The 19006-nt window shown below is 43.0% G+C and overlaps 1 protein-coding gene across 5 annotated transcripts in view; it reads right to left on the reverse strand.

Annotated features, from left to right (window-relative positions):
• GARRE1 (granule associated Rac and RHOG effector 1) overlaps positions 1-19006 on the reverse strand; it is a 77126-nt gene that overhangs the window by 13411 nt on the left and 44709 nt on the right. For all 5 annotated transcript variants that reach the window (XM_072781614.1, XM_072781624.1, XM_072781651.1 and 2 more), the window contains 6 exons: positions 12871-13077; positions 8581-8721; positions 8042-8137; positions 7744-7905; positions 6712-6870; positions 3710-3807 (listed from right to left, as the gene is read on the reverse strand). In XM_072781614.1, coding sequence (XP_072637715.1) covers positions 3710-3807; positions 6712-6870; positions 7744-7905; positions 8042-8137; positions 8581-8721; positions 12871-13077 — 863 coding nt within the window. The remainder of the gene's footprint in view (positions 1-3709; positions 3808-6711; positions 6871-7743; positions 7906-8041; positions 8138-8580; positions 8722-12870; positions 13078-19006) is intronic.

Here is a 19006-nt window from a genome sequence, read left to right on the forward strand (position 1 = left end):
CCATCAAAAACCACTCTATGCTTCCTCCATTAGTAAACAACACAGCTGTCTATCCCCAACCTACACATCATGGCTAGCTACCTACAGCCCACACCAGTCCATCAGCAAATCCTGACAGCCCTTCTTCCAAAACACATTCTCAGTCCAAGCACTTCTCGCCACCTCCCTCATTATGGTTCTACTCCAAGAAGCCAATAGCATCTGTGTCTGAGGACCCACCTCCCAGCTGGTCTCCTTTCCTCACTCCTGTCCCTCCCAGCCCACCCTCCCCAGCCAGAGTGAGCCTCTGATAGCACAAATCAGAACAATCACTCCCCTCTTTAAAACCCTCCAGTGGCATCCTGTCATGATTGAAATAAAATCTAACCAGCCCTCGAGGGTTTTGGGGACCTGGTCCCTCCTGCCTCTCTGGCCACTGTTACCTCCATTCTCTTGTCTCAGTCACAAGACCCTTTACTTGCTCCCTGAATATGTTGGATTTGTCCACATCTCAGGACCTTTGCTTTTGCTGCCTCTGCCCAGACTGTTCTCTCCTGAGAGCTGCTTCCCAGCATTCAGGTCCTCACTGCCCACTCAGGATACCTCCACTAAGAGGCTTCTTCTGAGAGGCAGAATCAGGAAGATGTCAGTGTGCTCATAGGCACTCTGGGAGTTAAATGGTGAAATCAACACTTGCAAAGCCATCCTAAGGAGGCAGCAGCACTCTTCAACATGACTTAACACTTGAAAAGAAATCTATCAGTGAAGATATGAGCCAGCTTGCCTCAGAAACCCTGCAAAAGGCAAGCTCCTCCAGTGCCCAACCAGACCTTGGACTCCTGGGAGAGAGTCCAGACCTGGCCAGGGTTCATGTACCCGATTCTCTCAGCCTGGAATTGCTGATTATTAGGACATACTTGCTCTGTGCTCCCAAGCCACTCCTGGCTGTGATTTGGCTGGTCACATATGTTTGCCCACTAGGAGAGCATTTGCTGGTCATGCAGAAGAAGTACTACACTTGCTGGTGAGAATAATCTCTCTGAAAATCAACACACTGGCACTTTTATTTATCAGTCTTGAGAGTTGAACAATAGAATCCCCTTAAGAGACTAAACCCATTCTTTTGGCCAATCACACAGACTTGCTTAAAATCCTCTACCTGTTCTTAGATAAAAATCCAAGTGCCTTGGGGGAACCTGCACATCCTGGCTTCTCTGGCTCTCTCTTCATGGCCACCTACCACATCTCCAGCCATGCCAGTTCACTCCCCAGGGCTTTTGCATTTGCTATTTCTTCTACCTGGAAGAAATGCTTTTCCCTTCTGCTCTCTATGTGGCTGGCTCCTCTCAAATGTCCTATCTTCAAGGAAGGACCCTTCGTGACTGACCTCTTCATCCAAAATGGCCTCCCCTCCCTGGCGCTACCTCAGTTATTCTCCATCATAGACATCATTCTACTCTTATCCCCTCATACATGTACCAGGCTTTGAATTGGACTCTTATGCTTGTTGGCTGGTCCCCTCACTCTCCCTCCCATTACAACTCTATTAGAGGTGGAGACCCTGTCTGTCTTGCTCATACTTAAATTCCCAGACCCCAGACAGTGTCTGCCACATAGTAGGTATTCAGTAAGTATTTGCTGAAAGGAAGGATGGATCGACAACTTAAATAAGTTAAAAAATCTAAATAAGGTATTACTTTGTTTTGAAAAAAATCCTATCTAGCAGTGTGACACACCTTTTTTTTTTTTTTTTTTTTTTTTTTTAAGCAAAGCATGTAATAAATTCTTGGCTGTCTTTGCTAACAATTCCATTTTTCCAAAGGTGGAATAAAGCATTCACTTTTGTTTGCGTTCTTCTTAACAAGCACGTAGTTTATACTTAGAAACAAAAACAAGTATTTTGAAAACTTTGTGTTTTTACCAAAAGCCACCAGAGGGAGCCTCTCCAAGAAATTATAGTCCATAAGGTCTTTCACGGAGGTTCAATGAATTACAAAGGAAATCAATCATACATGGAGAGTTCTGGAAGTAAACTGCAGTGTTAACCATTTAATTACTAGTTGTTTCTATTCACCTAATTATTCAAAAGTTCAAAATGTTTTCTCTAAAATGGGAATCCTGGTTAAGTTTAATATTTTTCAATAAGAACCTGAATCGGGAAACAAATGAATTCAGGAACCCAAAAATCTTACAGATAAGTGAGCTTCTGGTTTATTGTTCGATAGGAAGGAAGATATGTATATAAATTAATAATTAATTAATTAATTAATTAATTAATTAATTAAAATCTCAATAAGAAATAAAAAACTTAGGGGGAGGAGGGAACTCCTAGAAGGGAGGTTTGGGGACATGAAGTGAACTGCTTGCCTTTCCTTAACATACCAAGTCCTAGAACTTTTGGCAGAGTCTACCATTGGACCCTCACATTTCAAGGAGAAATGGTTTAAATACAACTCAAATAAATTACTCAGTTACCACTTTAGTCCACACAAGCACCAAGAGTGCCATCATGCCTTACTACATCTCTTCCCACCAAAATGTTTCAAGACTTTTCTATGTGGTTACTCATTCATATCACAATCTTAATAACAGAAGCCTTCTAACAGATGCTCAGTTTTTGCTATTTATTCATAAGGTTATGATGCTGATCCTCTAGTTGGATTTATATGCACATCACAAGGATAAATCCCCAGAGGTGGAACTGTGGAACTCCTGAGATCACATCTCTTATTTTAGGCTTCTGATACACTGAACTGCCCTCCAGTAATGCCGTATGATTTATCCACCTCCTGTACCTGTTTTTGTACAGTCTGGCCAAAACCTTTATTTTCTTTTTTTTTTTTTTCAAATTTATTTATTATTTTAAAACAATTTAACAACATGAAGGGCAAAAACAACATTGTATTGTTTCTTCACTCTGCCTTTATCAGGTGAGGTTACATATTTTCTTCATCTATTTGTTGACTGTGTGTCTTTTTGGTTACTTATTCATGCACCTTGTCCATTTTCTTACTAATCTGTAGGAGCTTCTGTTTTAAAAAACTACAAAGGATACTTTATCTATTTTAAGGCTATAAATGTAATTAAATAATTAAAAATAAAAATGGCTCAGTCCGTCCCCAGACTTGTTTTGTTTTTAAAGACTTTATTTATTTATTCATGAGAGAGACAAGAAGAGAGAGGCAGAGACACAGGCAGAGGGCAAAGCAGGCTCCATGCAGGGAGCCCGATGTGGGACTTGATCCCGGGACTCCAGGATCACACCCTGGGCCAAAGGCAGGCTCTAAACCGCTGAGCCACCCAGGGATCCCCCCGCCCCCAGACTTATAATAGCATGAGTCCAAGACCATCAGGGTTGTTACTGAAACAGAGGAGGAGAAGGGATTCTATGTTCTGTGCTCAGCTTTAGAGAAGCACTGGTGACTTTGAGAAAATGATGTACTCTATTCAAAAGCTGTGGACTCAGTAACAGAGAAGATAATGTTGCTCATTGTGATCCATGAGTATACAACATCTTACTTACATTATTGGTCAAAAAAACCTTATTTTTCAGACATCCTGGCTTCCTTATCATAGACTGATAACCATGACATATCATTGCCCATGTACTTGTACAAGTAGCAAGACCTGACATGTCACTTAATGCAGGATTTTGTCCAAAACAAAGCACTCTTTTCAAAGATGTGGGAACTTCAATCAGAGCTTAAGCTTGTGTTAAGAGTCACATTACCATGTGGATGGGACTTGAACCACAATTCTGGAGCCCTCTAAACTGATCTGGGGGGCATAGGCTTCTTTATTTTCAATCTGTGCTGTGTCAACTACCACCTAAAAGAGAGAGAGAGAAACAATAATCAGCTTTCAGAGAGGAAAATGAATTACAAACATCAATAGATGAGCCTACTAATACTGAGAGACTCTGGCAAGCACTATGCTCATGGCAAGGCAATTGTGCAGAGGCCAGTCAAGAGCCGCATGAAGACAAATATAAGTAATAAAAATGACTGAACACAGTAATACTTCAATAAACAGAAACCAAACTCTAGATGCAGGATGTACTGAACTTTGTAAGCACTTTTAGTACTTTTTCCAAATCATAAATATGTTAATTAGGAATTATTTTTGTTTCCTTTTAGTATTTTTTTACTTTATGCACTTGAAAGTAAAACTGTCATTAAAAATCTAACCACAGCTTCAGAAAAGTCCATTTGTAATGACTGAATACAAGCTAGAAGTAGATGAAGGTTTTTTTAAAAAGTTCATTTTATCCTCAACCATCGATAAAAACAACTAGGTCAGAAAGGTGAAGATGATTCTTCTCTCAAAGATTTCTTCTTTTCTCTTTCTCTCTCTCTCTCTTTTTTTTTTTTTTTTTTTAAGAGAGAGAGAATGTGTGAGCAGGGGGTAGGGCAGAAGGAACAGAGGGACAGAGAGACCTGACGTGGGGCTGAGATCTCACAACCTTTAGATCATGACCTGAGCCAAAATCAAGAGTCAGATGCTTAACTGATTGACCCAGCCAGTCATCCCAATGGTTTCTTATTTGGAGTAGTCTTTAATATTACACAGGTGAGATAGTAGCCTAGGTAATCTAGGGTTTGACAAAATGATTAATAGATTTTAAAATAACTAAAAGAATTTAAGAAAATAATCATAAAGCACTTTAAAAATAAATCTGTTATGGGTGTCTGGCTGGCCCAGTTGGTAGAGCATTTGAATGTTGATCTCAGGGTCGTGAGTTCGAGCCCCACATTGAGTGTTGAGATTACTTAAAAATAAATAAATAAATCTGATATAGTTCAAAAGCCATGCAGAAATGCTTATTATGATTCTAAATTCAGCCTCTAATGGAGCTGATTTCCACTGCTATAAACAGAGTTCCCACAGCTGGTCTGCAATGTCCTTTGGAAAAGACTTCCTGTCCAAGTAATAGCCATTGTTGGACCAGGCAGGTGTTTCCTCTCTCCGCCTATCTCCAGAGCCCATAATCTAAAGGTTCTTTGTCAGTCACACACAAAGGTGCCCTGGGAGCAAGGAGTAAGGAACTAGAAGAAATTTCTGCTCTCTCCGTAACATGGGACTTTTTTTTTTTTTAACCTACAATGTTTTCCCAAAACAGCCTGTGTGTCCTTCTGCCGTACTTTACCCACTCCTTTCTGGAGAACTTATGCCATGGTTGTCCTAGTTTCAGCCAAAATGATCTTTGGGGGATCCCTGGGTGGCTCAGCGGTTTAGCACCTGCCTTCAGCCCAGGGTGTGGTCCTGAAGTCCCGGGATCGAGTCCCACATCGGGCTCCCTGCATGGAGCCTGTTTCTCCCTCTGCCTGTGTCTCTGTCTCTCATGAATAAATAAATAAAATCTTAAAAAAAAAAATGATCTCTGGGAATATGGATCAATTTCCTAGAGGCAGTGGGTTCTCTCACATATGTCAGCAGGGTGTCTCTAGCTTGATCCTTCTCTTAGGGACTCCTGTATTAAGGACTAGATGCTAAAGGAAGCAGAATTCACTACTGTGGACAGGCCCTCACCTGGTCCTACACAAGGCAGCACCACCCTGAGGTAGGCCACCTGAGCTCTCCCCCATGTGACACAAAAGGACAGCAATCCTCCCAACAGTTCCATTTCTGGATAAAGTAGGAATTAGAGTAAGAAACAGTTTTTTAAATTTTCTTAATCTCTAATTAGTTACCTTTAACCTCTGACTAAAATGCCGTATCTTTTCAAAAAGTAGTCATTTAATTCTAGAAAGTGGGATCAAGTATATAAGGTTATATGGGTCTTAGATGCCAAACAAAAAGCTAAATGGGGATTTCAGATGTTCATTTCCTGATCCCACCCAACTCTACCAAAAGTTATTCTTCTCTACAAAGGTGAAAAGACTAAATTTATTTCTGAGTTGATGTTATTTTATTGCTAGGAAGGAGATAAAAAGAGAGCTGGGATACAAAGTGACTGGGTGGGGGGATTACTTGTACCATGGAGGTTTCTCGGAGGAGGAGGTATTGTGAGCTGACATCATGAAGCTAAGGAGCGTCACATGAAGACTAGAGAGAAGTATTCTCAGGTTAAAAGAGCAGCAAGTGCAAAGGCCTGAGACAGGAAGAAGCATGGCACGTTTGAGCATCAGAAAGACATCCACTGTGGCTCCAAGGTAGGGAAGCTGGGCAAAGAGGCTCTCCCCATCAAATCATTACTAACATATGAGTCTCTTTAAAATGAGGACAACTGGGCAGCCCCGGTGGCTCAGCGGTTTAGCACCGCCTGCAGCCCGGGGTGTGATCCTGGAGACCCTGGATAGAGTCCCACGTCAGGCTCCCTGCGTGAAGCCTGCTTCTCCCTCTGCCTGTGTCTCTGCCTCTCTCTCTCTCTTCTCTCTATGTATACTCATGAATAAATAAATAAAATCTTAAGAAAATAAAATGAGAACAACCTACAACATCATTTTGCAACTAGGTTTCCTATGAATACATATTATCAATCTATAAAAGACAACAAAAAAGCTTTTTTTTTTTTAAATTTATTTATTTATGATAGTCACAGAGAGACTGCGCCACCCAGGGATCCCCAAAAAAGCTTTTTAATCCTGCTTTTCCTTTACCTTCTCCACATGGTCTACACCCTGTAATGCCAAATATTCAGTATTTCCACACCTGTGCCCACACCACACACTCGCATCCTGGGAACACGGCTCTCTGCTCTCCCTCTTCCATGCATCCCACATGTTCACTCACCAGTCCAGCCTGGCCAAACAGCAGCTGCACGGCAGTCTTGCAGGCACCCCGCCACGTGGATGGGCACACCTGGTTCAGTACTTCAGTCACAGGAAGATCGTCCCTAGGTGTGATTCCATTATAGCAGCCCGCCTCCTTGATCAGTTGTAACATTGTATGCTATGGATTGGGAAGACGAGAGCTCAAGATAAACCTGTACAAGATTCTAAAATTTGTCAAAATGAATTTACAGGTCCTCAAGAGAAAAGCACTTTGTTTCAGTCCCTCCAAATCATGTCATTTTAATGTCATAAATAATTATCGTCGGATATCCTCTGAGAATATGGAAACACATACATCAATACATACATGTGATTTCTATACTAGCACAAAACACAGCATCATATAGTAATTTGCTAATGCAAACTGGTTGAAGAATTTTGAAATTCTGAATCTCTCTAAATAAGGAGCCAAATCATCTGGCAAAAACAAATACCAATGAAAACCTCAACTTTATTTTGGATGACCAAGTGGTCAGGTATGCAGGCTCTGGAAACAGACTACATAACCTCAAATTCCAGTCTACTACTTTCTAGCTGTGTGAGCCTGAGTCTTAGTTCCTCTATCTGTCAAAGAGAGAAAAGAGCAGTACCCATCTCATGAGTGAGCATTTGATAAATGAGACAGTGCATGTGAACCACTTGGCACAATGCCTGGCACACACCATGCCCCACAAATGGTCATAATTACTGCAGTATTATGACAAGATTTCTCTTCTTATTGAATTCACAAAGTCTGCTAAAATATTAATCATAAATAGTATTTCATAGTGTACTCTCAAAACACTTTATGTTGAACATTTAACAAAATTTTGAATAAAACTTGGCAAATGTCTCATTAAAATAAGTCGCCACACTCCGCTTTTAGACACCAGTTTACTAATACCTCCTGTTTTGACTTCAGTTTTATTTTTTAATCTATATTCCTTACAAGCCCTTACGTTTCCCTGAAGAACTATTTCCATGTTCACACTGAAACCCCATGAAAAGCTACCGTCTTAAGTTTCAAGTTGTCGGCGGCCGATTCGTTGAAGGAGACGCCCTTCAGGAAGTGTGATCCTATCTGCACAGGGACGGTGGGAAGCTCACACTGCATGGGCTGCGGGGGAGTCTGCCTCCGCCCCGTCTGCTGCGCTTCAGCCTCACTACAGCAGCCCTATGAGAGGTTTGGGGAGGAGAGGAGAGGAGAGGTGACCCACAGCACATCTTGCCAAGCCACTTGGTTCACTTGGTGTGGCGAATCTTCCGTACCACAGGATCTCCACTCAGATCTCCCAGAGAGAGAAGCGTACCTGTAAACTGGCTTCAATTGCCTTTGGATTCAGGTGGAAACCAGCTTTCATTGCATATTCACAGTGGCCTAGGCTTTCCAGAGCTATTTTATACGCCTGCAAAAAAAATGGATTTTTAAGAATCAAGATTATACAGATTATAAAATGACAATGTCCAGTGATAACAGAAATTTAAAAATTCTATAGTTAATTAAAAGACTTCAAGCCAACTATCGTCTTACTATTCTTTTTAAAGATTTTAATTTATTTATTTGACAGAGAGAGAGAGAGAGAGAGAGAGTGAGCGAGCATGCACAAACATGGGGAGCAAGAGAGGAAAAAGCAAACTCCCTGCTGAGCAGGGAGCCCACCTTGGGGCTTGATCCCAGGACCCTGGGATCATGAGGATCATGATCTGAGGCAGAGGCAGATGTTTAACTGACTGAGCCACTCAGGCACCTCATCCTTACTATTTTTTCCAATTGGTTCAACATCACCACTTGAACTTCCTCCCTTGTTTGTGTCCTTGGATAACTATGTGCCTGTTCTAAAACACTTACTTGCAAAGCACTGTCGATTTTCATGTTCAGTTCTTTGAGCTGGTGCTCAGGAATTGCTGCGCTTTGAGAACAGAAGAGCTGCTGAACTTCAATGCCTGCCAGGCGGCCGTCACAGCCTCTTTCCCTCAGTCTGGATGTTGCCTGCAACAATAACAGTGGCCGGTAGGTGACAGAGAATGTGACAGACATTAGCAACATTTAAAAAACAAGAAACAAAAACCAAAAACTATGTTAAAGCAAGAAACTAAGTATTAGATGTACACCAGACATTCTGGATTGCCTGTATTACAAAGTAAGCAGCCAGAAATTTAGGAAGATGAAATCAAGCATCTTGAAGAGAAAGCAAAGCTGACACAGCAAAACCCTGGAAGGACAACTTACCTGCCTGTTATTAATTTATTTTATATGTCAAACCTTCACATTTTTTATTTCCCTGCTTTAAAAGGCAGAGAAGCTAGAATATTGACACTTGTAGTTTCCAGAATAATAATAATAATAATAAAGAACACATAAGGTTAGGTACTCCTATACACCAAAGTAAAAAGCCACACAAACAGAGAATGGGAAACAAATGTACATTGGAACGTTAAAGGAAAAAGAGTACTTCTGAAATATGCACAAAAAATTTAAATACGTACTGTTCAGTTATTAAATATGTTTATGAGAGTACATAAACAAGACAGAGAAACAAGAAAAAAACGAACCAATGTCTCGTGATAAAATATAAGTTATCTATACATATGGGCCAGGATCAGAGAATACAGAAAAATATGTTTTTTAGGTGGGAGGAAGAATTCAGGATGAACTTTCCTGATTTATTTTTTTTAAGATTTATTTATTTATTTATTAAGATTTATTTATTCATGAGAAACAGAGAGAGAGAGAGAGGCAGAGATGCAGGCAGAAGGCGAAGCAGGCTCCCTTTAGGGAGCCTGTTGCGGGACTGGATCCCAGGACCCTGGGATCACGACCTGAGCCAAAGGCAGATGCGCAACCACTGAGCCACCCAAGTGACCCATCTTTGAATTTTTCAATGTCTATTTTTGTTGCAATAATATTTGTGCAACAATTAACATTTTTAACAGCTAATTTTTGTTCTTTTGTTGAAGGAATTATAATATTTAACAAAATTGCAGGAAAGTAACTAGCAGCTATAATGCTATAAAGTTTCCAGAGCTTCACAAATTACCCATGACTACCATTCCATTCAATCCCTAAACCCTAAAAGTCTCAGTTTAAAACTATTTGACTCTTGGGTCGCCTGGGTGGCTCAGCGGTTTAGTGTCTGCCTTTGGGCCAGGATGTGATCCCGGAGACCCAGGATTGAGTCCCACATCAGGCTCCCTGCATGGAGCCTGCTTCTCCCTCTGCCTATGTCTCTGCTTCTCTCTCTGTGTATCTCATGAATAAATAAATAAAATCTTAAAAAAAAAGAAACATCCAACAACTTATTTGACTTTTTAAAAAATATTTTATTTATTTAGGTTATGAGTTTAAGGAGGAGGAGGAGACAGTCAACTGAAGTGTGAGATGGATGAACAGATATGTCAGTAAAGAAACTAGAACCCAATGAGGAAGGGGGAGAGAGGCCACAGATCAGGCTAGCGAGGAGCAAGGTAGGAACCAGACTGTGTGGACGAGGCAGGTCGTGGTGAAGGATCTATACTTTACCCTAAGGAAATAGGAACATTATCCAATTTTAAATGGAGAGTGAGTGCTGAAGGATGGCAAGACAAGGAGGAGAGCAAGGGAGTCCAGTTACGGCAGGTGTCAGGGGAGAGTAGTGACTCTCTAAACTAGGGCAATGACAGAAAGAGACAGATCTGGAATAATACTTTGGGTGTGGGACCTGCAGGGCTAACTGAATGGACATAGATACGATGAAAAGACAGGAAGATATATCTCAGTTTTTTGCATGAAGTACTCAGTGTGGGATGGCAGCACTTGCTAGCATGGGGAAAATCTGTGGAGGACCAGGGATCTGAGGAAAAGCTAAGCCTGGGCTACCTGGATACCTGAGGTAAGAGCTGAATACAGGGGCCTGGAGCCCATGGAGGTGGACTGGTCACACATATTTGAGGACCCCCACCACACTGACAGTTCTTAAAGCTCCAAGGCTATCTAGACCTAACAGGAAGAAGGGCACCCAGAACTGAGCTTTGAGAAACTGACATTTCTAAGTAATGTTGAAGAGGAGAAGCTAGCAAAGTAGACTCAGAGGATGACCCAAGAGGTTAATGCCTGGTTCAGGGATGCCACAGGAAGAGAGATGTCCAAGGGCCCACATTGCCCTGAGTGCTGAATGGAGTCAAATGCTCCCCTGGATTTGGCCACACAGAAGGCATTAGTGACCTTGAGAAGAAAATGCTTGTTTTTGTGTGAGTGGAAGCCAGATTTCACTGACATCTGAATGATGTCATTTATATAAAGTTTCATATTGTGCAAAATAGAAACATTATCTATGGATACAGAGATACAGAGTAAAAATACAAAAATGTGCACAGGACTCACAAACTCTAAATTCAAAAGAAGTTATCTCTACAAAGGAAGAGATGTGAGTAAGACAGTAAAAAGTTGCAAAGGGAACTCAACTGCATTTGTAAACAGTATTTTTTTCTGTTAAAAATAAAAGGCACAAAAGGGGCACCTGGCTGACTCAATCGGAAGAGCACGCGACTCTTAATCTCAGGGTTGTGAGGTCAAGCCCCACATTGGGCATGGAGCCTGCTTAAAAATAAGTCAGTGAGTAAGTAAGTAAGTAAATAAAAGACATGAAGCAACTGGTAAAGAGTTAAGATTCACCTGATGAAACTAAAAGAGAGTATATGTGACATTTCCTAAATGCTTGAAGTGTTTCATAATAATCTTTTTTTAGAACGACTTAAAGGTGAGGTGGGTAATCCTTCCAAGAAGTTGGCTGTGAAAAGAGCAGAGACACAGGGCAGGACAGCGAGGATTTTGTGTAAACGTGTTCATGTAGTGAGGGAAACGTGCTGAAGAGGAAAGAGAGAACACACATGGTCCCACCACAGAAGCCTTGAGGGCGGGGGATGGTGTGGACAGGGCAGGCACCTGATGGGAGGAGAGGGCACTTCCTCTGCTGTAATGAGGGAATGATGAGAAGTGCGAAGTGCGTTTGAAGGAGGAAAAGAGAGGGTTTGAAGGAGGAGAAGGTTTGAAGGAGAACGGTATCGTTTTGGTGCTGAGAACCCGGGGGGCTGCTGCCAGGTGGATTCTGTTTTCTCAGTGCCATGTGGGACAGGGTCACTGGCTGGCAGGTAAGCAGAAAGGTGTGGGCAGACTCAAGTGGGTGAAGAAAAACGTTAAGGGGAGAAGGTCAAGGAAGTGCCGTAGGGCCTCACTGTACGCTGGGTTCTCAGCACAATGATGTCACCAGGAGTAGTGGAGAAGACTGGGTATGAATATGAGCTGTGTGATCAGGAGGTTGGAGCCCAGCAACAGATAGGACACAGAGGGTTGCAAGGCAACAAGACAAAGGAACTGAAAGGAAATTCAAAAGAAATAACACTGCAGAACAGCATAAAACTGAAATAATAAGAAAATTTAAGAATGTACAGTGTGAAAGTGTGCAAAATCACACTTAAAATTTGATTAAAGCAGATTTCTAAAACATGAAATGAAATACTTGGCCAATTTAGTTACAGAGGGATTCAAACTAGACAGTATATAAGAAATCAATATGATACTCCTTAACTGTAAACTATCTTTTACTCTGTAAAATGCATTAATAAGTCCTAGTTGAAGTCCCGACCTAAAAGGCTTTCCGCACACCCCTCTTCTCTCCCACCCCCGGCCTGGACACAAAGGAGTATTAAAATGCCTACAAGAAATGTGTTGTCACTGGTCACATCCCCACCTGGCTGCCTAGCTGACCACTTACCCTCCACAGCCAGTTCTGGCCTGTCTTTCCAGACTGAGGCTCTGGCCTCTTCTCCCTGGTCCCTCTTCCTTGATGCTTTGTGGCACTGCTCCTAGTCAGAGGCAGGGCCCTTTCTCTGGGCTCCTGCACACCTCCATCACAGCCCTTTCACCCTGTTTTTGTAGGCCCTTCCTCTTAGGAGGCTGTGAGTAGAGGCCGTCATCCCGGTGCCTGGCCCATGCCTGGCACAAAGTGGGCATTCACTGTTAAGTGAATGAACAAGCTAACGATAACAGTTTAAGACTAACATTTCTAAATAAAACCCCTCTTTTAGCAACCAACAGGCAAAGGTCCTCTGGGGCTGCTGCTATTTGAACACAGGGCACCAATCTCCCCCAAGTCAGGGTTACCTCGGCAGCCCCCCGCCAGGATCGCACAGCTTCCTCCAATTCAGGTGTGTGGCTCATGCCAGATAAGCTGCCGCCACTGCTGTTCTTTTTTTCTGGCACAACAACCTCAGCAAAGCAGGAGTGGGCTACAGGCTGGACCTTCTGTAAGGCCTGGGTCAGAAACTGGAAATGGACCTGCACCACTGTCAAGAAACACCGTCCCAACACCTGTGAAAACAAGAAAGCCAGGGCTTTTTAGGTTGTGGGTTGCTAGTGCATTAGTACAATATACTGTTAATTATCAATTTGAGCAGAAGATAACAGTACCTGGAGATCTGAAATCACAGGAAGCTAGAAAGTCACTATGCCTTAGAAGGATCTTTGTTCTCATGTTTGCCCCTGGGTGCCTGATGCCAACAAGTCAAAATGTTTCAACCAAACAGCAGACCCCAAGGTTCAAATGGGCCTTCCCAGTTCCCACTTGGCCCCCCTACTCCTGTTCTCCACTCCCCTCACATAGACTCTGGCTCACACTAACCCTGATTGTCTCTGGGCTCCTAATGAACCAGAGGAACCCACAGTTCCAGTTATGTGCACATAACATTCAGAAGGCAGAGTAAAAGCCATGTGACTGAAAATCTGAAAGGTCAGTCTGACTATAAGAAGACATGCTATTAGAAACGGAATCCAAAGATACAGGTTATTTTGGTAACAGTGTTATTAACATAGCTGTATGTCATAATTCCAGTCTTAGGAAACAAAGCTGACAGACCAGTCTTCTGAGAGTCAACAAAACATACTGGATGACTCCACTTGTCACAACAGTAGAAACTCACTCTTCTGATGCATATCAATAGTTAGTTGGTTGATGAAGCAGTAGGGAATTAAAGTAGGGAATTCATTTTAAAAAATACTATCTACAGGGGGCCTGGGTCGCTCAGTTGGTTAAGTGTCTACATTCAGCTGAGGTCATGATCCCAGGGTCCTAGGATCAAGCCCCAAGTTGTGCTCCCTGCTCAGTGCGGTGCAGAGTCTGACTTCTCCTTTTGCCCCTCCCCCCATCTCCTGCTCACTCTCGCTTTCTCTCAGATAAATCAATAAAATCTTTAAAAAATACCATATACATAATATATATTGTTAGTATGTAACTATATATGCCAAAAAATACTGTATACCATAAATATTTTAAGATACCAATGCGCATTTATTTGCCTTCCTTGGCACTGCCCAAAGCCATTCTCTGATGTTATTTCCTGTTTGCTTTCTTGAGGTAACCCTAGCTACAAAGGTGTTCTCTCTGATTTCCTACTTTTTTTTTCTTTAAAGGAGAGCAAGAGAGGTACCTGGGTGGCTCAGTTAGTTAAGTGCCTGATGGTGGCTCAGGTCATGATCCCAGGGTCCTGGGATCAAGCCCCGGGTTGGGTTCCCTGCTCAGTGGGGAGTCTGCTTCTCCTTCTCCCTTTGCCCTTCCCCACACTCGTGCTCTCTCTTAAATAAGTAAATAAATAAATAAAATCTTTAAAAAACCCTCTTCTCTAAAAAAATTAAAAATTAAAAAAATAATAAAGGAGAGCAAGATCTTGCCACTTGCAAAGCAATGTGAGCAGAGAACTTCATTACTAACATTTCCCCCTAAACTTTTACAGTTGTTTTGCCCACACTATATTTGACAACAACAACAAAACTATCCCTAACTCTTTTATGTTTCATAACGTTCACATTTTTTCCATGGAGGGTCTATCATATTTTATTGGTTCACACAGATTACTTACTCAAGAAATTACTTTATTCATTGAGTTTGCAATTTATTCAACTGGTAGGAGCACAACTGAGAGGGCCCACTTGCTGTCAGCACTCAGTGCACTGCATGAGAGGTGGTGATGGCTGGGGAACTGTTTCCATTGCCTTTACAAGGAACTAAAATCTGACCCCAGTGCCTACCTCCTGGCCTAGTCCTGTCCCTTGAAGCAGCCAAAAGTAAGACTCAAGTCGGGGGGGCGGGGGGCAGCCCGGGTGGCTCAGCAGTTTAGCGCCACCTTCAGCCCACGGCGTGATCCTGAAGACCCGGGATCGAGTCCCACGTCAGGCTCCCTGCATAGAGCCTGCTTCTCCCTCTGCCTGTGTCTCTGCCTCTCTCTTTCTCTGTGTCTCTCATGAATAAATAAATAAAATCTTAAAAAAAAAAAAAAAAGACTCAAGTCGGGCCCTCTCACCTTCCGGCACACATTTTATTTTTTTATTTTTTTATTTTTTATTTTTTTTAAATTTTTATTTATTTATGATAGTCAGAGAGAGAGAGAGAGAGAGGCAGAGACACAGGCAGAGGGAGAAGCAGGCTCCATGCACCGGGAGCCCGACGTGGGATTCGATCCCGGGTCTCCAGGATCGCGCCCTGGGCCAAAGGCAGGCGCCAAACCGCTGCGCCACCCAGGGATCCCCGGCACACATTTTAGATGCTGTCCTTTTCCATCCCCACTGGTCAGAGCTCTGCTTCCTGGAGAAAGAGTGGTAACAAGTCCCAGTGGTAAGTCCCAGTGGTAACAATTGTTCCCTCGGATTTTTCCCCTGTGGGAGTCACCAGGGCCAGACTAAAACAAACAAACTCACACAAATCTCATGCCAAAGCATCAGCCCTCTATGGAGAACAATTAGAATTATAGGCTGAACTCCCAACTCAAACCTCTCTGGGTTTCTACTCATACCTGCCTCAAAGCTCCTCCCCATCAGTGATCTGTGTCAGATGGGGCAGGGTGAAGGACACAGAGCAAGCAGACCTAGAAGCCTAGGCTCCTGTGACATGAACAGAATACACAGCGTTTATCTAGTACTGTACACATTAGCAGTTGGCCTTAATTGAACACTCCGATGTACTTTACCTATGCTGAAAATCTACCATGGATTACCTCATTTCATCCTAGGAACAACTGTATGAAAACATTCCCATTTTACAGACAATAAGACCAAAGCACAGAAAGGTTATAAAACTTTGTCAGGGGAACAATAACTGGATGTAACAGAGTGATCACTTGACTCAAGTGTCTATGCCTTTTGCCAGTGTGCCCTACTGCCTTCAACTGGCTTGAGCCAGTTGGATACGGCTGTGGGCTGGCAACACCCACGCCAGGCACCTGATAAACTCAACCTTGACTGGCTTAGGCCAGAATGAGGGTATCTGGAAGCCCCACAGAGTGCAGACACAGGAGGAGGAGTGGAGCCGGCTCCTCAGATACACAAACTCTTCCTCCTCCTCCTTGCTCAGACTCTTGGCAGCTATAGCAAAGAGGGAAGGGGGGGGGAGGTGGAGAAGCCATGTACTGTTTGCTCTGGGGTCCAGAAGCTTCCAGCTTCTGACCAATACAATTAAGTCACTCATTTGTTCAGATATGTAATATGCAAATACCTGATATGTACAAAGCACGACAAAAGGCCAAAGGATGCTACAAGAAAGACAATGAGCAAGTCCTTGTCCTCATGAGGGCTACCTTCCTCTTCCTTCTTTCTTTCTTTTTTTTTTTTTAAGATTTTATTTATTTATTTATTTATTTATTTAGTTATTTATTTATTTATTTATTTAAGACACAGAAAGAGAGGCAGAAACATAGGCAGAGGGAGAAGGAGGCTCCATGCAGGGAGCCCGACGTGGGACTCGATCCCGCGTCTCCAGGATCACACCCTGGGCTGAAGGCAGCATAAACTGCTGAGCCACCAGGGCTGCCCCCTTCCTTCTTTCTTTTTAAAAAGATTTATTTATTCAAGAGAGGGAGAGGGAGAAGGAGAGAAGCAGATTCCCTACTAAGTGTCGAGGTCAGATACTGGGCTCGATCTCAGGGCCCTGAAATCACAACCTGAGCTGAAATCAAGAGATGGATGCTCAACAGACTAAGCCACCCAGGCACCCCATCAGGGTCACTTTCTAATGGTGGGGAGCAAACCGCTAAGTCAATATGCAAAGTCAGGGGCTACTGGGAAAAGCCTGATGCAGGGTCTTCGGGTCCAGAATAGGACACCATTCTCTGCTTGATGGGAGGATGGGGCTGGGAGGCACCCCTGTTGGTGGGATGGTGGAAGAAGGAGGAGGATGCTGTAGGAGGAAGTGGGGGAAAGATGCTAGATGTCTCCACCATTTTTACATGTTTGACCTTGGATGAGTCATTTATCTAAATTTCTTCCCTGTAAACAAGAAATGATGACAACCAGAGCTTGGCAATCTGCACCCCCCAACCCCATACATGGAGCATTAGTCCTCATTACAGCTACAACAAAATATCTGTGTTGTAAACAATTCACTAAAAGCCAATCAAATCGGTGGCTACCCTGGACTTTGGAAAAGCTATTTCATAGGCTATATCTGCTCAAAGGCTTAAAGTAACAGATGTATAAACACTATCTTCTCTTGAGAGAGGACAGAGCTTAGTCTCCAGCCTGCCTCTGCCCATCTCCTGTCTCGGCCTGGGTCTCTTCCTCTAACAGACCCCATCCACACCTCCACCCAGAACTGGGCCAGGCCTCGGGACTCCCTGACAAACCTGGAAGGAAATAGAGACTCTAGAGTTGTGAATTCGAAAGAATGTGACCTCAGGGCCATGGACAGCTATTTTGTCCTTCATATGGAGAATACTGCCTGGACTATGGGATTCAGTGAGGCTGCAGAACAGAGGTGACAATCTGGGGGACAGATGCTTAAGGCAGTCAGAGACACTGGGGTTAAGGCAGACAGACAACTACAGACAACTACAGCTCTATCAACAGCTACTGTTCATTGAGTGCTTAGCCCATACTGAGCACTTTACTGGCAGTAAAGCAACTCTGTAACAGAAATGCATCCATTTTACAGATCATAACAGTGAAGCTTTGAGAAAGAAGCCTGCTCCAATGCCTGCTCCAATCCAGGTGGATAGGAGGTACAGCAGAGATCTGATGCCAGATATGTGACTCCAAAAGGTGTGTTCCTAAGCACCAGACCAGTCTGTGTCCCTATGATAAGATCCAGGATGTAGCCACAATAGAGGTGGCTACTTAGAAGAGAGGAGGAGCCCTGGTGCAGGGACCCTGATTTTCTCACAGTGTCAGGCCCTGGGGTGGGAACAGAGACCGAGAAGCATGGCTCAGTCTTCTCTGATGGTGGAAAAGGGACTGGGACGAGAGTATCGAGTGGGGTAGCCTGTGGCACTCCTAGGTGGCATGAGTCTCAAAGTTTATGATTCCACAGCAGAGAGCAGCTGCTAAGACTGGCTGGGAACAGCAATGTGAAAGAGGAGAGGGTACCAGAGGCTTGGGAAAAAGAGCAGCTTCTCTTACCTCTTGAGGAATTTCAAACCCAAAAACATCTGTTCAGTTCTTTAGGACATCAGTCTCATTTAAGAATTTCAAATAAAGCAATCAGAATTAATTGACATTTGCATTTTTAAAAGATTAATCTAGGGGCACCTGGCTGGCTCAGTTGGAGGAGCGTGCGGACTGGACTATGGGACTGATCTCAGGGTTGTGAGTTTGAACCCCAGCTTGAGTGTAGAGATTATTTAAATAAATAAAATATAGAATTTCAGGCCAATATCAGACTTCTGAATTAAGATAAACTTTTTTTTTTTTAAGATTTATCTATTCATGAGAGACACACAGAGAGAGTCAGAGACAGGCAGAGAGAGAAGCAGGCTCCATTCAGGGAGCCCGATGCGGGACTCAGTCCCAGGACCTTGGGATCACGACCTAAGCCGAAGGGAGACGCTCAACTGCTCAGCCACCCAGGCATGCCAAGAGAAACCTTTAAATGTGACTTAAATTCCTATAAAGGCCCAATTCCTGAATATAGACCATCAGCGAACTTGCCACTCCTGCCTCTCAATGTCCACAGAGCATTTTGGATTATAGACAGCCATCAAGGATCTACTAAAAGGAAACTTTGTTTTTTGGACTCCCTGATGATGGTGGGAAAGGGTATGAGTTCACTTTCTCATATCCATGTACACATACCACATCTGCTGCTAAGGGTATTATGCTGATGGATAGAATCAGAAAACCTTTTCTTTTTGGTGATCTTTTAATCTGAACATTTTGTTAATTAAAACAGATTTCAGTTTAAGGTCACCGTATTCTGAATCCCAAAAGACCACCTTTCTGTATCACCACTGATGCTGAGGATCAATGGAACTCTACCTTC

The sequence above is a fragment of the Canis lupus genome, chromosome 1 (genome assembly GCF_048164855.1).
Source record: "Canis lupus baileyi chromosome 1, mCanLup2.hap1, whole genome shotgun sequence".
Lineage (NCBI taxonomy): Eukaryota > Metazoa > Chordata > Mammalia > Carnivora > Canidae > Canis > Canis lupus.